At 36.7% G+C, this 17,906-nt stretch overlaps 1 protein-coding gene across 1 annotated transcript in view; it reads left to right on the plus strand.

Moving 5' to 3' along the window:
* CDC14A (cell division cycle 14A) overlaps positions 1-17,906 on the plus strand; it is a 147,132-nt gene that overhangs the window by 84,791 nt on the left and 44,435 nt on the right. Inside the window, exons 7-8 of the mRNA XM_008583784.1 lie at positions 1,911-1,973; positions 14,942-15,029. Of these exons, the coding sequence (XP_008582006.1) occupies positions 1,911-1,973; positions 14,942-15,029 (151 nt within the window). The remainder of the gene's footprint in view (positions 1-1,910; positions 1,974-14,941; positions 15,030-17,906) is intronic.

Here is a 17,906-nt window from a genome sequence, read left to right on the forward strand (position 1 = left end):
AAATATATATATATATATATATATTTATATTTTTTTTTTTTTTTTTTTCCACTTAAAAAACTATGAAGATACTCTAGCCCACCCTTGCAAGCAATATCACCAAAATGAACTCCCGGTATTAACAGTTAAGAACTTTTATGGAGATATTACCAAAATATAATTCATAATTATAGCATTTAGAAAATATGCCTGATGGAAAAAAGTGATTTATTTATTGTCACTATTACTATTAGTTTTGTCTTTCCTACCACCTGGTACAAGCCATTTCTTTTATAACATTTATAAAATTCAGAAAGAGTTTACATTGGAATATCCTTGTTATTATGGTAACTGTAAAACTTGATTTAGAAATTTATGACATCCTTCCTGATGTAGAGGAAAGGTGTGACTTTGTTCATGAATAAAGTCTTCTGTAAACTTTTCTTTCATAAGATGTTGGCATTTACCCAAATATGGATGAGATTTTAGAGGATCCGATAGATTGTTCCACATGTCTTTAAGCAACTGAGACACATTGTGTGGATGTACACCATCTCACATAAGATGTCATGTGCTGGGGTATTTTTGTGGCAATGAGGACCCTTCTAAGAGTGTATACAAAGTACAGCCACATTTTTGACTGTTTAGAGAGTATATTTTTCAGATTTTGAGGTATTGACATTGTCATATGCTTAGTTTATGTATTATGTGAATACAAAGAGACACAAACACACACTTTAAAAATAAAGAGAAAGAAAGAAAAATGGATCATTCAGAGTATATTTTTCTTGGTTTTCTTAGGAATGGTGTGTGGGGATGAAATAAGTTGCTTTCTTAAAGTTGAAATAATTTAAATAACTTGTTCTGTTTACTCTGTAGGGATTGCCTAAGCCAGTGCTGTCAGAATTTAGCATTTATAACAATCACTTAGGAAGGCATATCAAAGATGCTGATCCTGGGCCCCATCCGTAGAGTTGCCGACTTAATAACTCTGGGATGGGGTCTAGGAATCTGTTTTTTAATATAAGTTACCCTAAGTGTTTCTGATGCAGGTGGTCCACGTTTCACTTTTGAAAAAAACAGTGGTCCCCAAACCATTTTCACAGATCGATGTACTGGAGCTTGGCTTACTAGTTTCTTTTTCTATTTTTAATGACTTGATCATGTAACTTTTAAATGTACTGGTGGTTTTATATTCTACTGTAACCTGTATAGCTTCACGGTTTATAATGTAAGAGATTCTTTGTCCTCCTTAAAATATTAGATCTGAGTAAGCTAGATTTTAAGATTTCTAAGTCATTAGTTACCAAAAGTAATATGAAGTTACCCTTTGTGTTGTTAAAAATACCAGTTCTTCCTTCTAAATTGTAAGAGCAGTCAAGTACACTGTTAGTCTGTCAGAAACTATCACCACGAAACCAATTCTCCCAAGGTAGAGTTTAGGAATAAGGGCCTATTAAATAAAAATGCCCTTTTTTGATCTTATTGTGATAAAAGGAAAACAAAACCTTCTAAGAATAATTTATTTTTCTTCTTCTATTTGAGAAGTTAATCACTATGATATATTCTGTCATAGTTAGGTACGGTTTCCAGCAGATTTTAACCACAAATTTGCTATGTTCCATTTTATATATATATATATATATATATATATATAGTGAATTTTACATATAAACTAGTGTAAACTAACTCAAGAGGCACCTTTTCTGGGACATATTTCATTATTCTAAGTGTTTAGTTCTACTTCTAAGACAGTCTTAAAGCAAAATTACTAGAATTATAAAATGATTTCTAGATATGCATTAAAAATCAAAAGTTTCAAGCTTTCTCTTCCAGGTCAGTAAGGATCATTTTGTGAATAGGAGTTCTAGAAGTGACAAGCAGCATTTATCAATTTAGTGTGGAAAAACTAATTCAAATTCTGCTTTTAGGGATTACAACATGGATTTTTTGACTTTGAAACATTTGATGTGGATGAATATGAACACTATGAGGTTTGTACATTTAATTTTTTTGCAGAACATAATTTCATGTTATTTAAATTTTTTGTCTTCCCTTTCACAGTCAGGTTTTCAGAATTGAGTGGCTGCTAAATAAAAGCATTCCACGGTTTTCTATAGTTGTTAGTTTTGTCCTTTCAGCTTTGGTTATTTCCTTTGAACTAGGAGTTACCAAAATTTTAGTTTGGGAAAATGCCGTATCTCTATATGTTCTCTTATCAAACCTTTATGGACAACCCCTTTGCACCTTGAGTTTATAAGAAAAAGTAATTTCAAAGTATGGTTTGGTAGTGAAATTATAAGTTATTTTTATTTTAAAATTTTGGTTTTATCTAAAACAAAACTGGATTGGTGCCTTATGATATTTTTGACCATATAAATATTATTTTGAAATATGGATGAATTTACTCAGTTCTAATTGTTGGCTGAACTTTTTCCCCATAGCACCTTTACAAAGCTTTCGAATGTCTTTCCTGCACAGCTACGCAGGGTTTAGGCGAGGCTATTCAAGCTAGGTTGTGCAATAAAGAGACATGTTCTGAAGAACACTTCCTGAGTAGGATAAGGAGGAGCTAGGTAGAAGTAGTGAACTTTTCTTGAAGGATGAGAAGCCTGTAGAACATTCTGTGAAAGTGAGCTCATTTGTTGGGTTTCTTCAGAGGAGTAGTAAAATTTGTCAGTATCCTTAATAAGACGAGGGCAGCCCTCACATTTTGATTTCTAGTCCAGGGTATGTCTATTTGGATATCCTGCTTACATGTTAAATTTAAGATATCTGAAAAGAAACTGGCCATCTTTTACCCAAACACGGTCTTCTGCTTTGTTCATCTGTGTTAATGACGTCACCATTCTGCTGTTCACCCAGGCTTAAGACTAGAAGCATCTCTTTTTTTCCTCCCTAACCTAGTGAGTATTTGAATTCCTGTTGTTGGTGCCACAGGATGTGTGATCTCTCTCCTCTCCTCTCTGCTCCCACTTCCTTCCCTCTGCCTCAGGTCTCACATCTCCCATGGACCACTGTCTAACAGACTGCTGGCTCTTCTCCTCCCAGGCCTTCTTGCACACACCTTACTGAGTTGTCTTAAAACAGAGCTTTCCTCTTGTTCTTGGCCCAAACTGAAATGAGGATAAACGCCACTGTCCTAGCATTCTTAGCTGTGACGAGCTCCAGCCTACCCTCTAGCCTTATCTCCTGTTTCTTCACAGTACACACTGTGTGGTCCAGCCCCTCTGAGCTGTTTATTCACTGTTTCTTGAATGTCTCTGTGCCCTGGCTGAGCTTGCTTTTCCCCAGACCCTCTCTCCTTTAACCTTTCCCCTATGCAGATCAGGTCTCACCTCTGGAGCATTCCCTCCCTCTCAATTTCATGTGATGCAATTTGTACCTTCCATTTTTCTTATATCATGGTGATTTATATTTGCATGCAGCATTTATTTTCCTTATTAGATTGCATATTCCCTATGGATGGGCTGTGACCAAATGGAAAAACACATACCGTGTTCTTGAGTAGAAAGTCTACATCATAAAATTGCTACTTCTCCCAAAATTAATAAAATTAGCGCAATTTATTAAAAATCCCTAAAGACTGTTCTTTTTTTTTTTAAAAAGCATACATTGTTTTTTGTGGCATTTTAAGTACTGGCGAGAGAACTTCTTCTCCCCTCAAAAAACCCCAGAAAACGAGAAATAAAGGGAATATGCACTTATAAGGGAGAAGGTTGGATAACCTGTGGTACAGGCTTGTATACATCATGGGATGTTACATAGTTATTTAAAAAATGAATTGAGCTATACTACTGGTCTTGGGATGATTTCTATAATGTATTGTTGAAAAGATACAGAGGAGTACTTAGAATCTTTTTTATAAAACAAACAATAACAAGACACTGCCCATCTCATACGTAGATGCATATAGTTGTATTATATGAGGAACAGTGATTTACTTGGAAACTAATGAAGCTTACATTTTAGAGACTCCCCACTTGCATGGGCACCTTTTAAGGTCGTATACTTAATTTTATATTAATAATTTTGTATTCTTAAAGTGGACCCCAAGTTAGGTACGTTTCAGGCCCCCCCAAAACCTGGATCTCTGCCCCATGTATATGAACGTGAAGAAAAATACATGGCCAAACACAAACACGTGAAGAAAGCCATTTCAGTTAAAGGAGAGGTCAGGGGTGAGGGATAGAGAGGGAGGGGAAGGACCAAACACTACGACAAAGAGAAAAAAATAGTGGACATTTTACTTATTCCTTCTTTTCTCTCTCTTTTTTAAAAACTTTAATGGTGATGTTGAGGGTTAGTTGAAAAAGTTACTGAAAAACCTGAAGCAAACAGTACAATTTTATTCTTGCAAACCAACCAACCAAACATTTGGAAAGAATGTGGTCATACCTTCACCTGAATTAACAAGCACTACTAGCCAGGTAATGGGAGACCGGTCAGTTTTGGTGAACATATGAAAAGTTTTCTGTCATACAACTTCCTTTTTGGGAATGATGTTTCTATTCTGTCATAAAGCCTGTAAAATAGAAAACCACAAATACAGGTGTGATTGACAGGGGGTAGGCATTTCATAAATGTTTGCTTAACGAATAAGTGAATAAATAAAGGAGCTCTTTTCCGACAGTCTGTGAGTCCTTCATTCCCTGTTATAACTTCTCTCACTGTTTGTCCTGCTCTAGTGATGTTGGACATTTCGTGAACTTGTGGAATAGCTGAATTCGTACATCTCATTAGCTTGAACAAAGTCAATATTCCAATGAAGATATTGTAGTTTTTAACATAAAATTTTATTGTTGACAGCAACTTCTGAGAATGTAAGTCTCAGATGATTAGGGGATGTTCAGGATGAAGCTTTTCAAAGGCTCTTCTTTACTAAACTACATTTAATATATAAATGGCTCAAGGGCAAGGCTAAATCAATGAGCCTGCATCTCTATGTGAGATTAAAGGGGAATATTATGACACGAATTCTACTTAAAAATGCTGCTAATGACAAGATCAGCAGAATGTGGAAAATGCTTGTAGTATAAAATCTGCAGATAAACCTCCACTCATTCTGTAAAAGGTTATATCCATCTTCCTCCTGCAATTCAAAGGCTTGAAGCAGTGCTGTCCAACAGAACTCTAATGGGAGTTCTGTATGTATATTTTAAATACAGTCATGTGTCACAGTGCTCTGAGAAATGTGTCATTAGGTGATTTCGTCATTGTGTGAACATCGTAGAGTGTATTTATATAAACCTAGATAGTAGGGCCTACTATACACCTAGGCTATGTGGTAGAGTCATATAGTCTTATGGGACTACCATTGCATATGCATGCAATCTGTCATTGACTGAAATGTCCTTACATGGAGTGTGACTGTATTCTAGTAGCCACATTTACAAAAAGAAAAAAAAAGATGAAATTAATTTCAATAATACATTTTACTTAATGTAATATATCCAAAATATTATTTCAACACGTAAACAATGTAAACATTATTAATGAGGTATTTTACATTTTTAAAAAAATTAAGCCTTCAAAACCCAATGTGTAGTTTATATGATGACATATCTTAATTTGGACTAGCCACATTTCAGGTTCACAGTAGCCATATGTAGCTAGAGTACAGATTTTACAAGGACAGGTTTGCCAATATATGATCATGGTCCATCAGTGTGACGTGAAGCTGAGGAGATGCAGAACAGGTTATATCTCCTTGCTTCACGTGATCTAATTGTTCACATAGTTAATTTCAAGGCCTTGTCATATTTAGAAGGTTTGAAGATATCTTAAGCTCTTACTTTATTTTCATGTGACTTGCAAATGGTCCATTGTATTAAGTATTGATAAACAATACCAGGATTGGCTTCCATCTTGCAAAAGTATCTTTTGAAATGTGGTCTTTCCAGGTCCTTTGCCAAGCTGTTGTGGAACTGTGCAGTTCTTCACATTTGCACTGATCAAATAGATATAATTCTGGCAGATATGCTGTGAAGGTCCAGAAAAGTCACTGTAAGGTGGTGGTTCAAAAGCCTGCTCTAGGAATCAGTGTCAGACATTCGTACTTTTCCATCAGGTTTCTTAAGGTATTCTCAAAGAACTTGAGAACAGAGAGTGCAGTCACTCCTTTGAAACACAACCATTGATCAGTCCAGAAAAATATAGACCTTTTTCCCTAGGGAGAAATAATTTAAATGAAAGAGATTGAGTATTCAATCAAATTATGTACCTGTAGGTACATGAAGAACTGTTTGCTCTTCAGTAGTAAAGTATAGTGGTTAGTGCTGGTGTAGGACAATGTTCTGCTCATAAGACCTTGAAGTAACACCCACATACAGTCTGCCTTCAGTCAACTTTTTGTCTATTTTTTTGTGGGGGATAACTGTCCTTACCAAACAAGGCCTTGCCTAAACACTATTGATCATTAATGGTGCTACTCTTAAGCAGTATTATTCATTGGAGAGAATTTGAAGTTATCTTTATTTTGGTATTTTTGTTTTCCCTGAGGGGCTTTCCACTGTTTATCAGGAAGCTTGCCATTTTTGATGATGTCCCTATGCTGGCCATATACAGATGAACTTACCAAAAAACATAGAGAAAATGTTATCCTGTAGTAGTGTTACTGAATTAGGTTCTTGGGTCCCAAAGTCATAGAAATGAACAGTGCACCCAGCAGTGAAGCAAGCGACACTTTATTAAAAGAGGAGATAGACTTATGCATGAGGTGGGTAGCTACAGGAAAGCTGTATAGGCAGCTAGAGGGAGCTGCTCGGGGTCCTCAGTGAAAGGGGTTAAGAGGTGCAGGCCAGTGTCATCATTCCGCACCTCTGGAGGTGGTCCTTTCTGTTCTTCCTGGTTGCATCATGGGTGCATGCTCAGTTGGGGCTTTGGTCCTTGCACCTTCTCAGTAGGTCCAAGATGGTGGTGGTGTTTATTACCCTCACTGGAGTAGGGTCATTGTAGCAGTCACCTTGAAGTTTTGTGAATGGGGGAACTTCTAAAGGGGTCTTAAGGTTAATCTATAACTTAATTTTTATAATTACAAGAAACAAGCCTTGGGGAAGGGTTTTACAATTCAGTGAATATCTTATCTCAGTTTTTTTTATCAGGGCAGGTCGTGGGGTAATCATGTGCATTGGGAGTCTCATGACTGAGGAGTGGAAAAATAACAAAATATCCTCTGCAGGGAAAATGGAGTCAGTGTGGTTCACAGGCCTAGCCCTATTTTGTCTCAGTAGTACCCTGTTCTTAATTACGGGTGAGGAAAGAAATGTAGAGAAATGGTGCTTCATGGCAACATGTAGGGTTGCTTCATCACTGTGGCTTACATTTATCACCCCATATGGAATTTGGCTTATGCAGTTTCAAGGAGCTGCCTTGAATACCCTTTTGGAGGTTAGGTGAAGCTTAAAGTTCACAAACTACTTCAAAATGGCGAAATTACTTTGACTTCTCCACCCCCCTCCCCCATAATCATTCCTTTTTTGTGGGGAAAAAAATGCTTTCTATAAAGTAGTTTAGTCAGCATTAGGATATCTTCCAGAATATCAAGCTATTACTTGACCCTGTGCTTTCGCACACAGACAAACCTGGGCCAAACCTTGACAGAATTAGAGCTGCACTTGGCTCCTGCTTGCCCGATGACCAGTTACTGCCTACAGAGAGCGGAGTCACTGCGCAGGGCTTGCTTTTGTTTCTCTTATCATGGCACAGAGAGAAAATGATAATATTTGTTTAACCTGCTATGATCATGGCTCACAGCTGTTGACGACTGGCCTGGGGACTCTGGCTGTCCTGTCTCTGCCCAGGCAACTACATTTTGGTCATACTGGTTAGGAAACTTCATTTTAAAGAAATAATGATGTACACATAAACATTTGTTATGTGAGTCAGGAAGCCACATTACACTCCTTATGGCCTCAACCTTACAGCTTTTCAGTTTGTTTATCAGACAGACACGAAGTGCCTCTTGTGTGCTCAGTATATTTGCTAGTGCCCCCTCCCCCGTTTGTCCCCCCAGGAGGCTGGCTACCTGTCATTTCCTCTCTTTGTGGGTAGGGTTGGAGCCTTTGCTCTTGTCTCCTGATACTACGTAATCTATATATTCTACTACCTCATTCTGCAGAAGTTATCATGTTTGACTCTTGCCACGAGCCACCATCTCCATGATTATCAAATTAGTTGTCTGGGCAGAATTTCTCACGGATTCATGAACAGGCAGAATGAGGAGTGTTTTGCTCTTGAGACATTCCAGCAATTCACAGGTCATCATTATTGCTATCTTCACCTAAAGGATGCTCTTTTGGGCAAAGAGCATTGATCTTCTAGAAAGTGATTTCACGTTATTCTATCCACATTACAAGGCAGCCCATCTGGGGTCTGCTTGGGAGAAAGCATTGGTCTATTCTGGATGCCTGAGATTGGTCCTTCTTGAATCTTGGGCCTCTGATGAAGTGTTCACATTACGATCAGAGTATATGTTTTAAAAATTAAGTCTGATTATATCACTGCCCTATTTTAAGTCCTTCAGGGGCTCCACACTGACTAAAAGTGTGGAGGAAAATACAGCACAAACGTCCTCCTTGACATGGGCTTTTCCTTCCACTCCACTCTCGTCTTTTCCACTCCCTGCTCAGACCCAAATCCACGCGATTTCCCTGATGGCGGCTCTTCTTCTTGCTTCTGTGCCTTTGGACATATTCTTTCTCCTCCTGCCTGAGATCCCTTCTTTCCAGTCCACGGCATTTACACGGCTGACTGTGAAATAATTCTCAGCCTGTGGAAGCTCTTTTAACGCAACGTTGCATGGTACCCGTGTGCGCATCTGTGTCTTCCCTGCACTCTGTGGGTACTTGCGGGCAGGAAGTTAGACTTATTCATCTTTGTTTGAATAAGTAACCTATGTTAACCTGGAAAAAACACATTAGTGAAAAGTATCTCCAAATATCTTGGGTTTATTTGGGAATAGAAAATAGGATTATAATCCGGAATGCATACCATGGCAAGCCATAAACGCGTTCGGTGAGGGAAGGGTAATAAGCTAAAGCTTTGATTGGCAAGAAGGAAAGAGGTTCATGTAAGCTGCTTGGAAACAGAATTCATTGGTTTGGAGGCTCAGAGTCAGATTTGTCATCAGTTCATTGGTTGAGATGCCACGACTGGCAGTTTCTTCTCCGAGCATCTTATCTGAATTAACTGTAGTTCTAAAGAATGTCTAGTGATAAACTTTGTCACAAACGTGTGTATGTGCAAAGTAAGAGATGTGTGAAGGATGTGAAAGGATTTCTCGTGGGTTTTAGACAAGTTTGTAGAAACAGTCCTTATCTCAGACAAGCATAATCCACCGCCCCCCCCAACTTCGTGCCTTTCCTGGCTGTTTTGTCTGGATCTGACAGAAAGTGATTTTGTCAACTTTCACACCTAGTAGCACGGTAGGCTCCTAGTGGCTGTCATTAAATGTTTGTGGAATGAGAAAGAACTAATGAATAAACAAGTGAATGAATACTAAAAACAAGAGTAAAGTATATTTCAAGATTTTTTTTCTATATGATCTGTTTTCAGTGGAAAGTGAGTAGGACATGTTAATTAAGAATCCATTTTGATTAGTTAACTTCAGGGTACAAATATTACTGTGGTAGGCAACTTCCTGAAATGATGTTTCTTTGTTTTATCACCAGCTAATCTATGCTGTGAGTGAAGTTTTTTTCTTAAATTGGTTATTTGCAACACAGATTGCTGGATATTGTAATCCAAGATCTGGTTTGCATGTAACATTATTTTAGTTTAATATATGACCAGGGATTGTCTCCAAGTTGACCGTGTCATCCTCCATTGCATAAGTAGATTGTCAGATTGACCAGGTGGTGTAGACCAGGTGGTGCCCTTTAGCATGAACCTTGAGAACTAGCACAGTTTGTTAGGTCTCCCATCTCTCCACAAGTCACCTCAGGTCAACAGCAGGAAGGAGTCGATATTGTTGAAAACTGGAAGTATCATCTGTCAGCACTTTGCTTTGGATTTGAATTTGTACAGCAGACTAGAATGTAATCTGGATGCTGCTTGGTTTGCCTTCTTTACTTATTCATGAATTCTGGAACTGGAAAAATGGGAATTCCTGCCACTGTAATTGTGAATTCCCACCACAGGCCTGGGATCAAGGAAGCCCTGGAAAGCAGGTATGTGGGCATGTCTTCACCACCTGGAACAATTATGGAGGTGTGCCTCCCACAGCGATTTGACTATTACAAGAATTACAAGCATTCCCCTGGAGCCAGAATTAATTACCCCACTCAAAGGCCACAAGTTTCAGGAAGCAAAATTCCTTTCTGGCCACTGCAACTGCTAAATAGGAGGGACCCAGTGTTTCCACATAGCGATTTGACTATTACAAGAATTACAAGCATTCCCCTGGAGCCAGAATTAATTACCCCACTAAAAGGCCACAAGTTTCAGGAAGCAAAATTCCTTTCTGGCCACTGCAACTGCTAAATAGGAGGGACCCAGTGTTTCCACATCTACTGATACGGTACACCCATTGCTGGTTTAAGGAGCATGTCTGTTAAGTCCATAAAATGTTTTCAGGTCTACCCTGTCCTAAGTGATTTTTCTTTCTCCTTTTTAATTATTCTTTGGATTCTATCCTTTCTTTTACCTCCAAACTTCTTAAAAGAGCAATCTCGACTCTGTAACTAATTATGGTCTGGCCTCTACCATCACAACTCTGCTGAAAATGTTCCTGAGAGTTACCAAAACCAAGTGGCTGGGCTTAGTCTTCTTCCTTCTTGATTTCCTCTGTGACTACTCTCTAATTCTGGAAACTCGCTTTCCTTCCTTAACTTGTAAGGTGCTGTCTCTTGCATTTCTCCTTCCGTCTCTGCCCATTTTTCTCAGTCTCCCTTGCAAGTCCTTTGTCTTCCGTTTCCCCCCATGTGTGCGCCTCCCCCCAGTATACTGCTGTCTTCAGGGCCTCATGATTTCTGGGTATACACACTTTCCAAGACTGAGCATGCCTGTTGCCAAGTTGCAGCAAACATGTATGTGCTGCTCACCCCAGATGTTCTTGTTTTGAGCACTGGAAAGGCATCTGCAAACATGCCTGGCATTTTTTAAAAAAAAATTTACTTTTAATTGTACATATCGGTGGGGGCACAGTGCGTTGTTTCAATACATGCATATATTGTACAAGGATTCCCTTAGCGTAGGCAGCATATTTTTCACCTAAACATTTATCTTTTCTTTGTGGTGATTACATTCAAGACCCTCTTTTCTAGCTGTTTAGAAATATACAATGTAATATTATCAGCTATAGTCAGCCTAGAACACCAGAACTTATTCTTGCTATCTACCTGTAACTTTGTACCCTTTAATCCACCTTTTTCCCTCCCTACTTCCCACTTCCCTTCCCATCCCAGCCTCTGGTAACCATTATTCTACTCTGTCCTTCTATGAGAACCACTTTTCTTGCTAGCAGAGGCGAAGCAATCATCCATATGGGACACTCCTCTTTTCCTCAACCACATTGTCTCTTACAAAAGCAAATCTAAATTAATAATCTAGAGTTTATTATTTAAAGCCAAATGGAATGGCAACTTAATTTAAACCAAATAATTCAAATATTTACTTTAAGCTCATAAAATGCCAATCTTTATAGCATATTTGCATTTATGTAATACAACTATACTGTCAATACTATTTTATTGTTTTAGAAATTAGGGAAATATAAAGAAGGTACTTTTAATTGAATTTTAAAAAGACGTTGTGGTTCTTTTTTTTTTTTTTAGCAGCTGCGCGGTACAGAATTTGAACCCTGGACCTTGGTGTTATCAGTGCCGTGCTCTAAACAACTGAGTTAAATGGCCAGCCAAGACATTGTAGTTGTATCTTCTTCATTTCTAAAATAGTCTTTGTGCCACCGTTATACCTTGTATATACTTCTCTTATATAGCACATATAAAAATTTAATGCAACTTTTTCTTTAATGGGTAAAATGGAGAAGATAATAGCACCACCTCATAGGGTTGCTGTGAGGATTAAATGAGTTGCATGGAAACAATAGTGCCTAGCACAGGGTCAGTGCTATATGTATGTTTGCTGCTATTATTATTACTATTATTTGTCGTTCTTACTTGACTTCGGACTCCTTAAAAGCATAGAGAGAATGCTTTTTATTATTTTATGTGTGACAACAAGTTATGGTTATTGATATATAATAAAGGCTCAGCAAATGTTGAATTGTGCTTCAAAATGGTTTTTCCTTGTTGTCTTAGAAAATACATCTGTCGGTAAAGTCTTGAAATTATCAATCTCAAGGACTACCCTTTCCATTTTTTTGTACGTTTATTACAATGGTGAAAAGATCAAATATTTTTTAGTGGACTGAAAAATATATTTGTGACCCTTATAACAGAAGTACAGTTGTACTTCTTAGAAGGTGTAAATATTCATGCTTTTAAAAATATATTTTAAATGCACCAGAGAGTTAGCAATTCAAAAGAAAACTGGTGAATCTTTGTTGGACTGAGGAATCCTATAGTAAAGTGAATAATGGCACCTAATTATATCAGTTTCAGGAATTCAAATTTTTATTTTGGGGTTTTCTTATAATGAAGAACATCTGTAGTTTTCCACACAGTATTTGGTAAGTAGTAGGCATTAGATGAGAAGAGCTTAAATTGTATTCTTTCCTCATCCTTGCTTAGATGTTTGTTTATAAAATGTTATAGAGTTGGAAAGTACCTTAAGTTCCTGTCTGATCAGATTTCTTTGAAGAGTGTGTGTGTGTGTGTGTGTGTGTGTGTGTTTAATTAGAAAAACCAATTTGTGTCATTTAGAATATTCTATTATTGATAAATATTGACATTTCATAATGAAAGAAAGCTCAGACATTAATTTTGGAAGATTGCCAAAGTAAACTTATGTTATATTAGGTCAGCTGAAAGCTGTAACTTTCTTATTAATTTTTTTCAGATTCAGATGTAAGACATAAATCTCTTTGTTTACCCTGTCAACCTTATTCAAACTGCTGAATGTAGCACAATATTCTCTAATATTTATCTTTTTTGGGTAGGAAGATTTGCAAACATATTCTTTTGGTTCTGAGAGTGAATATATCTTAGCGAGACCATTATTTCTCTCCATGTGATTGATTATGAAAGATTACTATTTAACCAAATGGATGTCTATAATCCAAATAAACAGATATATATCAATATATTTATCTAGCCTACTTGGTGGTCAATGATGCAGAAGTAGTGAGCATAGAAACTTATTTTCTTCTGTTTGTAAAGAATTGGTGTTAGTCTTTTGATGATTAGAACATATCGTTATTCTTGTACTTTTAAATAGTGTGAAAGCTTAATAATTACTAGAGAGGGATATTGGATCATTAATTTGAGACTGTTTTATTTAAACAAGCAAATGCTTAATTGCCAAAAAGTGTTGTGTATTAGGTTTTTAATTGAAATTGTTATAAATAGCTGTGCTTGAGATTTAATTTGGCATATGTACTCATAATACTCATAGTGTCTCTAAGATTATACTTTGGCTTTTATGGAGATACTACGTTTATTACAATTAGATTAATGCAATTCAGACATTTATACGGTGTCATGTAAAGTTTTATTTACAACTTTTCATAGCTGAAAAGAAGCATCTGCATTTTAAAAATGGAAGTTGTACAACCAAGTTCTGATGTTCATAGAAGTGGTGATGGGTAATATAAGTAACTAAAGTAGTGGCCCCAGATTTCCTTGATGGTATTATTCCAGTTTACTTAACACATACTTATTGAGTTCTTATAGTAGAGTGCAGACTCTGTATTTGGCTCAGATTCCTACCATTGGGGTCCTTTCATATAATGGAGAGAGAACCTTTTCTATGGATAGCCATGGACGTGTTGCCTCCCTGCCTCTGAGGATGGGGTGGCAGGGGAGGGGGTGTGGAAAAAGGCATAAGTGAAGAGGTGATTCACATATGATATTTTGTGATGTATTTCACAAATGTCTCCCAATTACCTGTAAAAACTTGGGTAACCTTTAGCCCTGGCCCAGTGTCCTTTGAGTTCTGAGGCATACAGGGACAGAGATGATGGAGCGGTGGGAAGGTGCTTGGCCCCTTTCCTGGTCTTCAAGCCTTTTCTGAGAGTCTCTAGAGTGTGTAGACTAAAGGCTGACAACTGGTGATCAAAGTCAGCCCACAGTATGCTTTATTTATCTTCATGGTCCTAAAAACTTAATTTAAAATGGTCAACTTTTCAAGGACAGATTTCACATGAAAATACAGTTGGTGGGTTAGCCACATTCAGTTTTCCTGCAAGGTGACGAATTAGCTAGAGCTGAGGATCATCTGCCTTTATGTCACTTGCCTGTCCCTTGTTTGGGTTTGCAGCCCCTGCAGTAGACTTTGGCTGACTCTGGTTTGTGGCAGATCTTGAGGGTTTAATGAGCCTCCATCCCTCACATCTGCCTCCTGTGGTTTCCCAGTCTACAAATCAGCATTGATAACAGATGTCAGCCTATAAAAACAAAAAATTTGGAAGTGTGTTCATCATGAACCGAATATTTCTGTTTTTTCATTGTTAAAGTATGTTTACCATGTTCGTATAAGTCCTTATATTTCCCATTTTATCTCACCTCCCTTTATTTATCGTTGGGGCAAGCAATGTATGTTTTTATTTCATTTCATTGTTGAGTGGCCAGGAGACAAACTTATTTTAAGCAATATACTTCCACCTTACAATTTTCTGCACTTTTTATACAGTCTAGATAGACATTTTCTAAAGTGGGTTGAATTCATAATAGCATTTCGAGAATCATGCATATTTTGATTTTAAGCTATATTATTTTGTCTTCATGTATGTTCAATTAGTCTAGTACTAATAGAGTGAAAGCAGTTTTATTTGTAAGGGTTTCATAAATTGTATAAGAATTATAAAATATTTTTCTTCTCTTTTCTCACAAAATTCTGCCAGCGAGTTGAAAATGGTGACTTCAACTGGATTGTTCCAGGAAAATTTTTAGCATTTAGTGGACCACATCCTAAAAGCAAAATTGAAAATGGTAGGTTTTTCTTTCCTTTACCACCCCAAATTTTATTTTAGTTCTTCTTTTATTTCTTAATTTCCTCAGATAATTTCCTTTGGTAATATTCTCCAAAGAATATTTATTCATAATTTAAGAAATTGAACAGTAGTACTAGAGTGTTAAATATTATACTTCCAGTAGGTGGAGCTATAATCACTGTTTTAAAACTAATGAATTTTTAAATTGCGATAAATAGGATGTTCACTTCACCTGCCCCAGTTATTAAAGAAGAATCTGAGAAACAAACTTGTGAGATCAATAAGCAGATTGCTGAATTCTGCCAGTGGTTCTCAGATTTATTTGGTGGTAGAGCGCTGCACATCAGGGTATTCTTTGGGGAACACTGTGCTGAGAAATAGTGATGATGACAGTGATGATGTCATTTGTTGAGTACTTAGTATGTGCTAGTTACTAGCTCATCACAGCATTATCTCATTTAATGCTCGCACCACTCTGTGAGATGTAGATTCTATTATCTCCATTTTACAGAGGAGGAAATTGAAGCTTATTTCCAGGTAATTTGCCCAAGGCCACATAGTAATAGGCAGAACTGGTACTTCATTCTAGAGCTGGGCTCCTAAATGTTGCCACTACTACACTGATATATTTAGTTCCATTGTGACAACTAGGAACAATTTTCTAGCTGACAGTAATTAAACTACTTATTTGCAGCATATATATAGCCATGAGCAGACATACTTAGTGAAAATAATAAAAGCACAACAAAAACTAGACTTCTTGAATGGAACATGATCAGCCAGGTGAGTTTTCCCATTGGTACTTATTTTCTTCTTTATTTCTTTTATTTTCTTTTGGGGGCTGGACGGCCTGGGGATTTGAATCCCTAACCCTGGTGTTACGACACCGCACTCTAACCAACTGAGCTAACTGGCCAGCCCTAAGACTTATTTTCTACTGAATCATTTTTACTTTCATCTGTTAACATTCCCTAAAAGACAAGAAATGATAGACATCAAAGGATAAAGAATAATTTTATAGAAGTACATAAAATTGAAAAAAATATTATCCGTGAACATAATAGCTCCATTTTTGCTTTCTATCTGGTCATAGAGATGGACACTAGTCCTCTGAGGGAACCTGATTTGAACTCCCTGGTCTAGATTTATTCTTCTTTCATCATCATCATCATCATCAATTATTCTTTCTACAATCTAGTTTCTTGTATAATGTTATTCATGCATTTAGATTTGATTATTTGTTTGACTTTCCACAAATATGCATATCTTCTCATGCCTGTAACATATCTGATGAGAACAATGCCCAAATCATGGTTTCCCTCTGGGGATAGGCAGTTGAGGTTTAAAGGGTTAAGATAACAAACAGGAAACCTCTGTGGGGAAGCCAGACTTAGATCTTCTCATTCATGAGTTTGTTAATGAACCTTTTTTGCTCTAGACATTGATTAGTTAACCTCTGCAATGTTGGGTTATTAGGAGAAACATATTGAGTACCTGAGGAAACTGCTTATCGATAGTTGGTCTTTCAAGACAGGATTGTACCTTCTGTGCAAAATTATCTGACTCAGGCCCAGGAAATCTTAGTAGGTGTATTGTTTCAGTAATGGCTTTGTTGTTGGGTATTCGTTTGGCAAAGTTGAAAGAATTTTACCATTTGGGAATCATGTGTTTTACTGAGTTTTCTTAAAGAGTTGATGAGAGGTATAATTTTAAAGGTCACTTAAAATATTTTTATATAGGTAATACATGCTTATTTTTTAAAAAGGGAAAAATGCAGATAAACTAGTAAAAAGAGCATAAAAGTGATCTATAATTCTACCCATTTATTAGTTTTAATAGTTGGTGGTGGGATTACTGGCGATTTTTATCTCTTCCATCTGCTTCTCTGTAGTTTTTACTTGTTCACATTTTAACTCCCTCAATGTATATATGGTGGTATTTCAAAATGTTTGTAGAAAAATGGAATTAAAAGATAATATGAATCTTTCCATGAATTTTTGAAGACCCCTCGTAAACATCGTGTGTATATACACATACATTATAAAAGTATTTTTTTTTACAAAAATGGAATAATATATAATTATTGTCTTATAGCCAACTTTTTTTTCACTTAACACATCACAGACTTCTTTCCATGGCAGTAAATGTAGATACACGTTATCATTTTCCATGACTCATTATATATTATTTCACTATATGACTGTGCCATAATTTTAATTTATTTTTGAGTGAGATTTAAGTTGCTCACGGTTTTTCACTTTTTAAAAGTTGCTGTGGTTGGCATATATATTCATAAATCTTTTTGCAGTTCTAGTCTCTTCTCTAAATTCTTATAAGTAGAATCACTAGGTTAAAGGATATATATATATATATAATTTGTGTAATAATTCTTAATTGCCAAAACTCTGAATAGTTTTTTTGGTCCCGTATTGCATATGGAGAAAGAATTATAGCCACCAGTTACTTACATGCCAAGGGTGGTGCTAAGCCTCTTGTACACACATCGTCTATTTAATGGTGAGAACCACCCTCTTGAGTAGGTGGAAGTTGTTTTATGGAAGAGAAGATGGAGATATAGAGGAGTTACCTAACTTACCCAGGTTTATACAGCCAGTAAGTGGCAGCATGTGGATTCAGACTTTTGGGTCTTTTGATTCCAAATTCTGTTTTCTTTTTTATCACACAGGATGTGCTCACTATAGAAAATTAAAGCAATATAGATGAAGGGTAAACTCTAAAAAATTATATAATCAAGAAATAGTCACTGTTAAGATATTGCTCTCTATACATCTTTTTTTTCTATGTATATATTATGCTGTCTCAGATTGAGGAAGAAAGGTCTGAAAGTGCTGCTTACCTAATACTTTTTAGCTTT

The sequence above is a fragment of the Galeopterus variegatus genome, unplaced genomic scaffold (genome assembly GCF_000696425.1).
Source record: "Galeopterus variegatus unplaced genomic scaffold, G_variegatus-3.0.2 Scaffold3039, whole genome shotgun sequence".
Classification (NCBI taxonomy): Eukaryota; Metazoa; Chordata; class Mammalia; order Dermoptera; family Cynocephalidae; genus Galeopterus; species Galeopterus variegatus.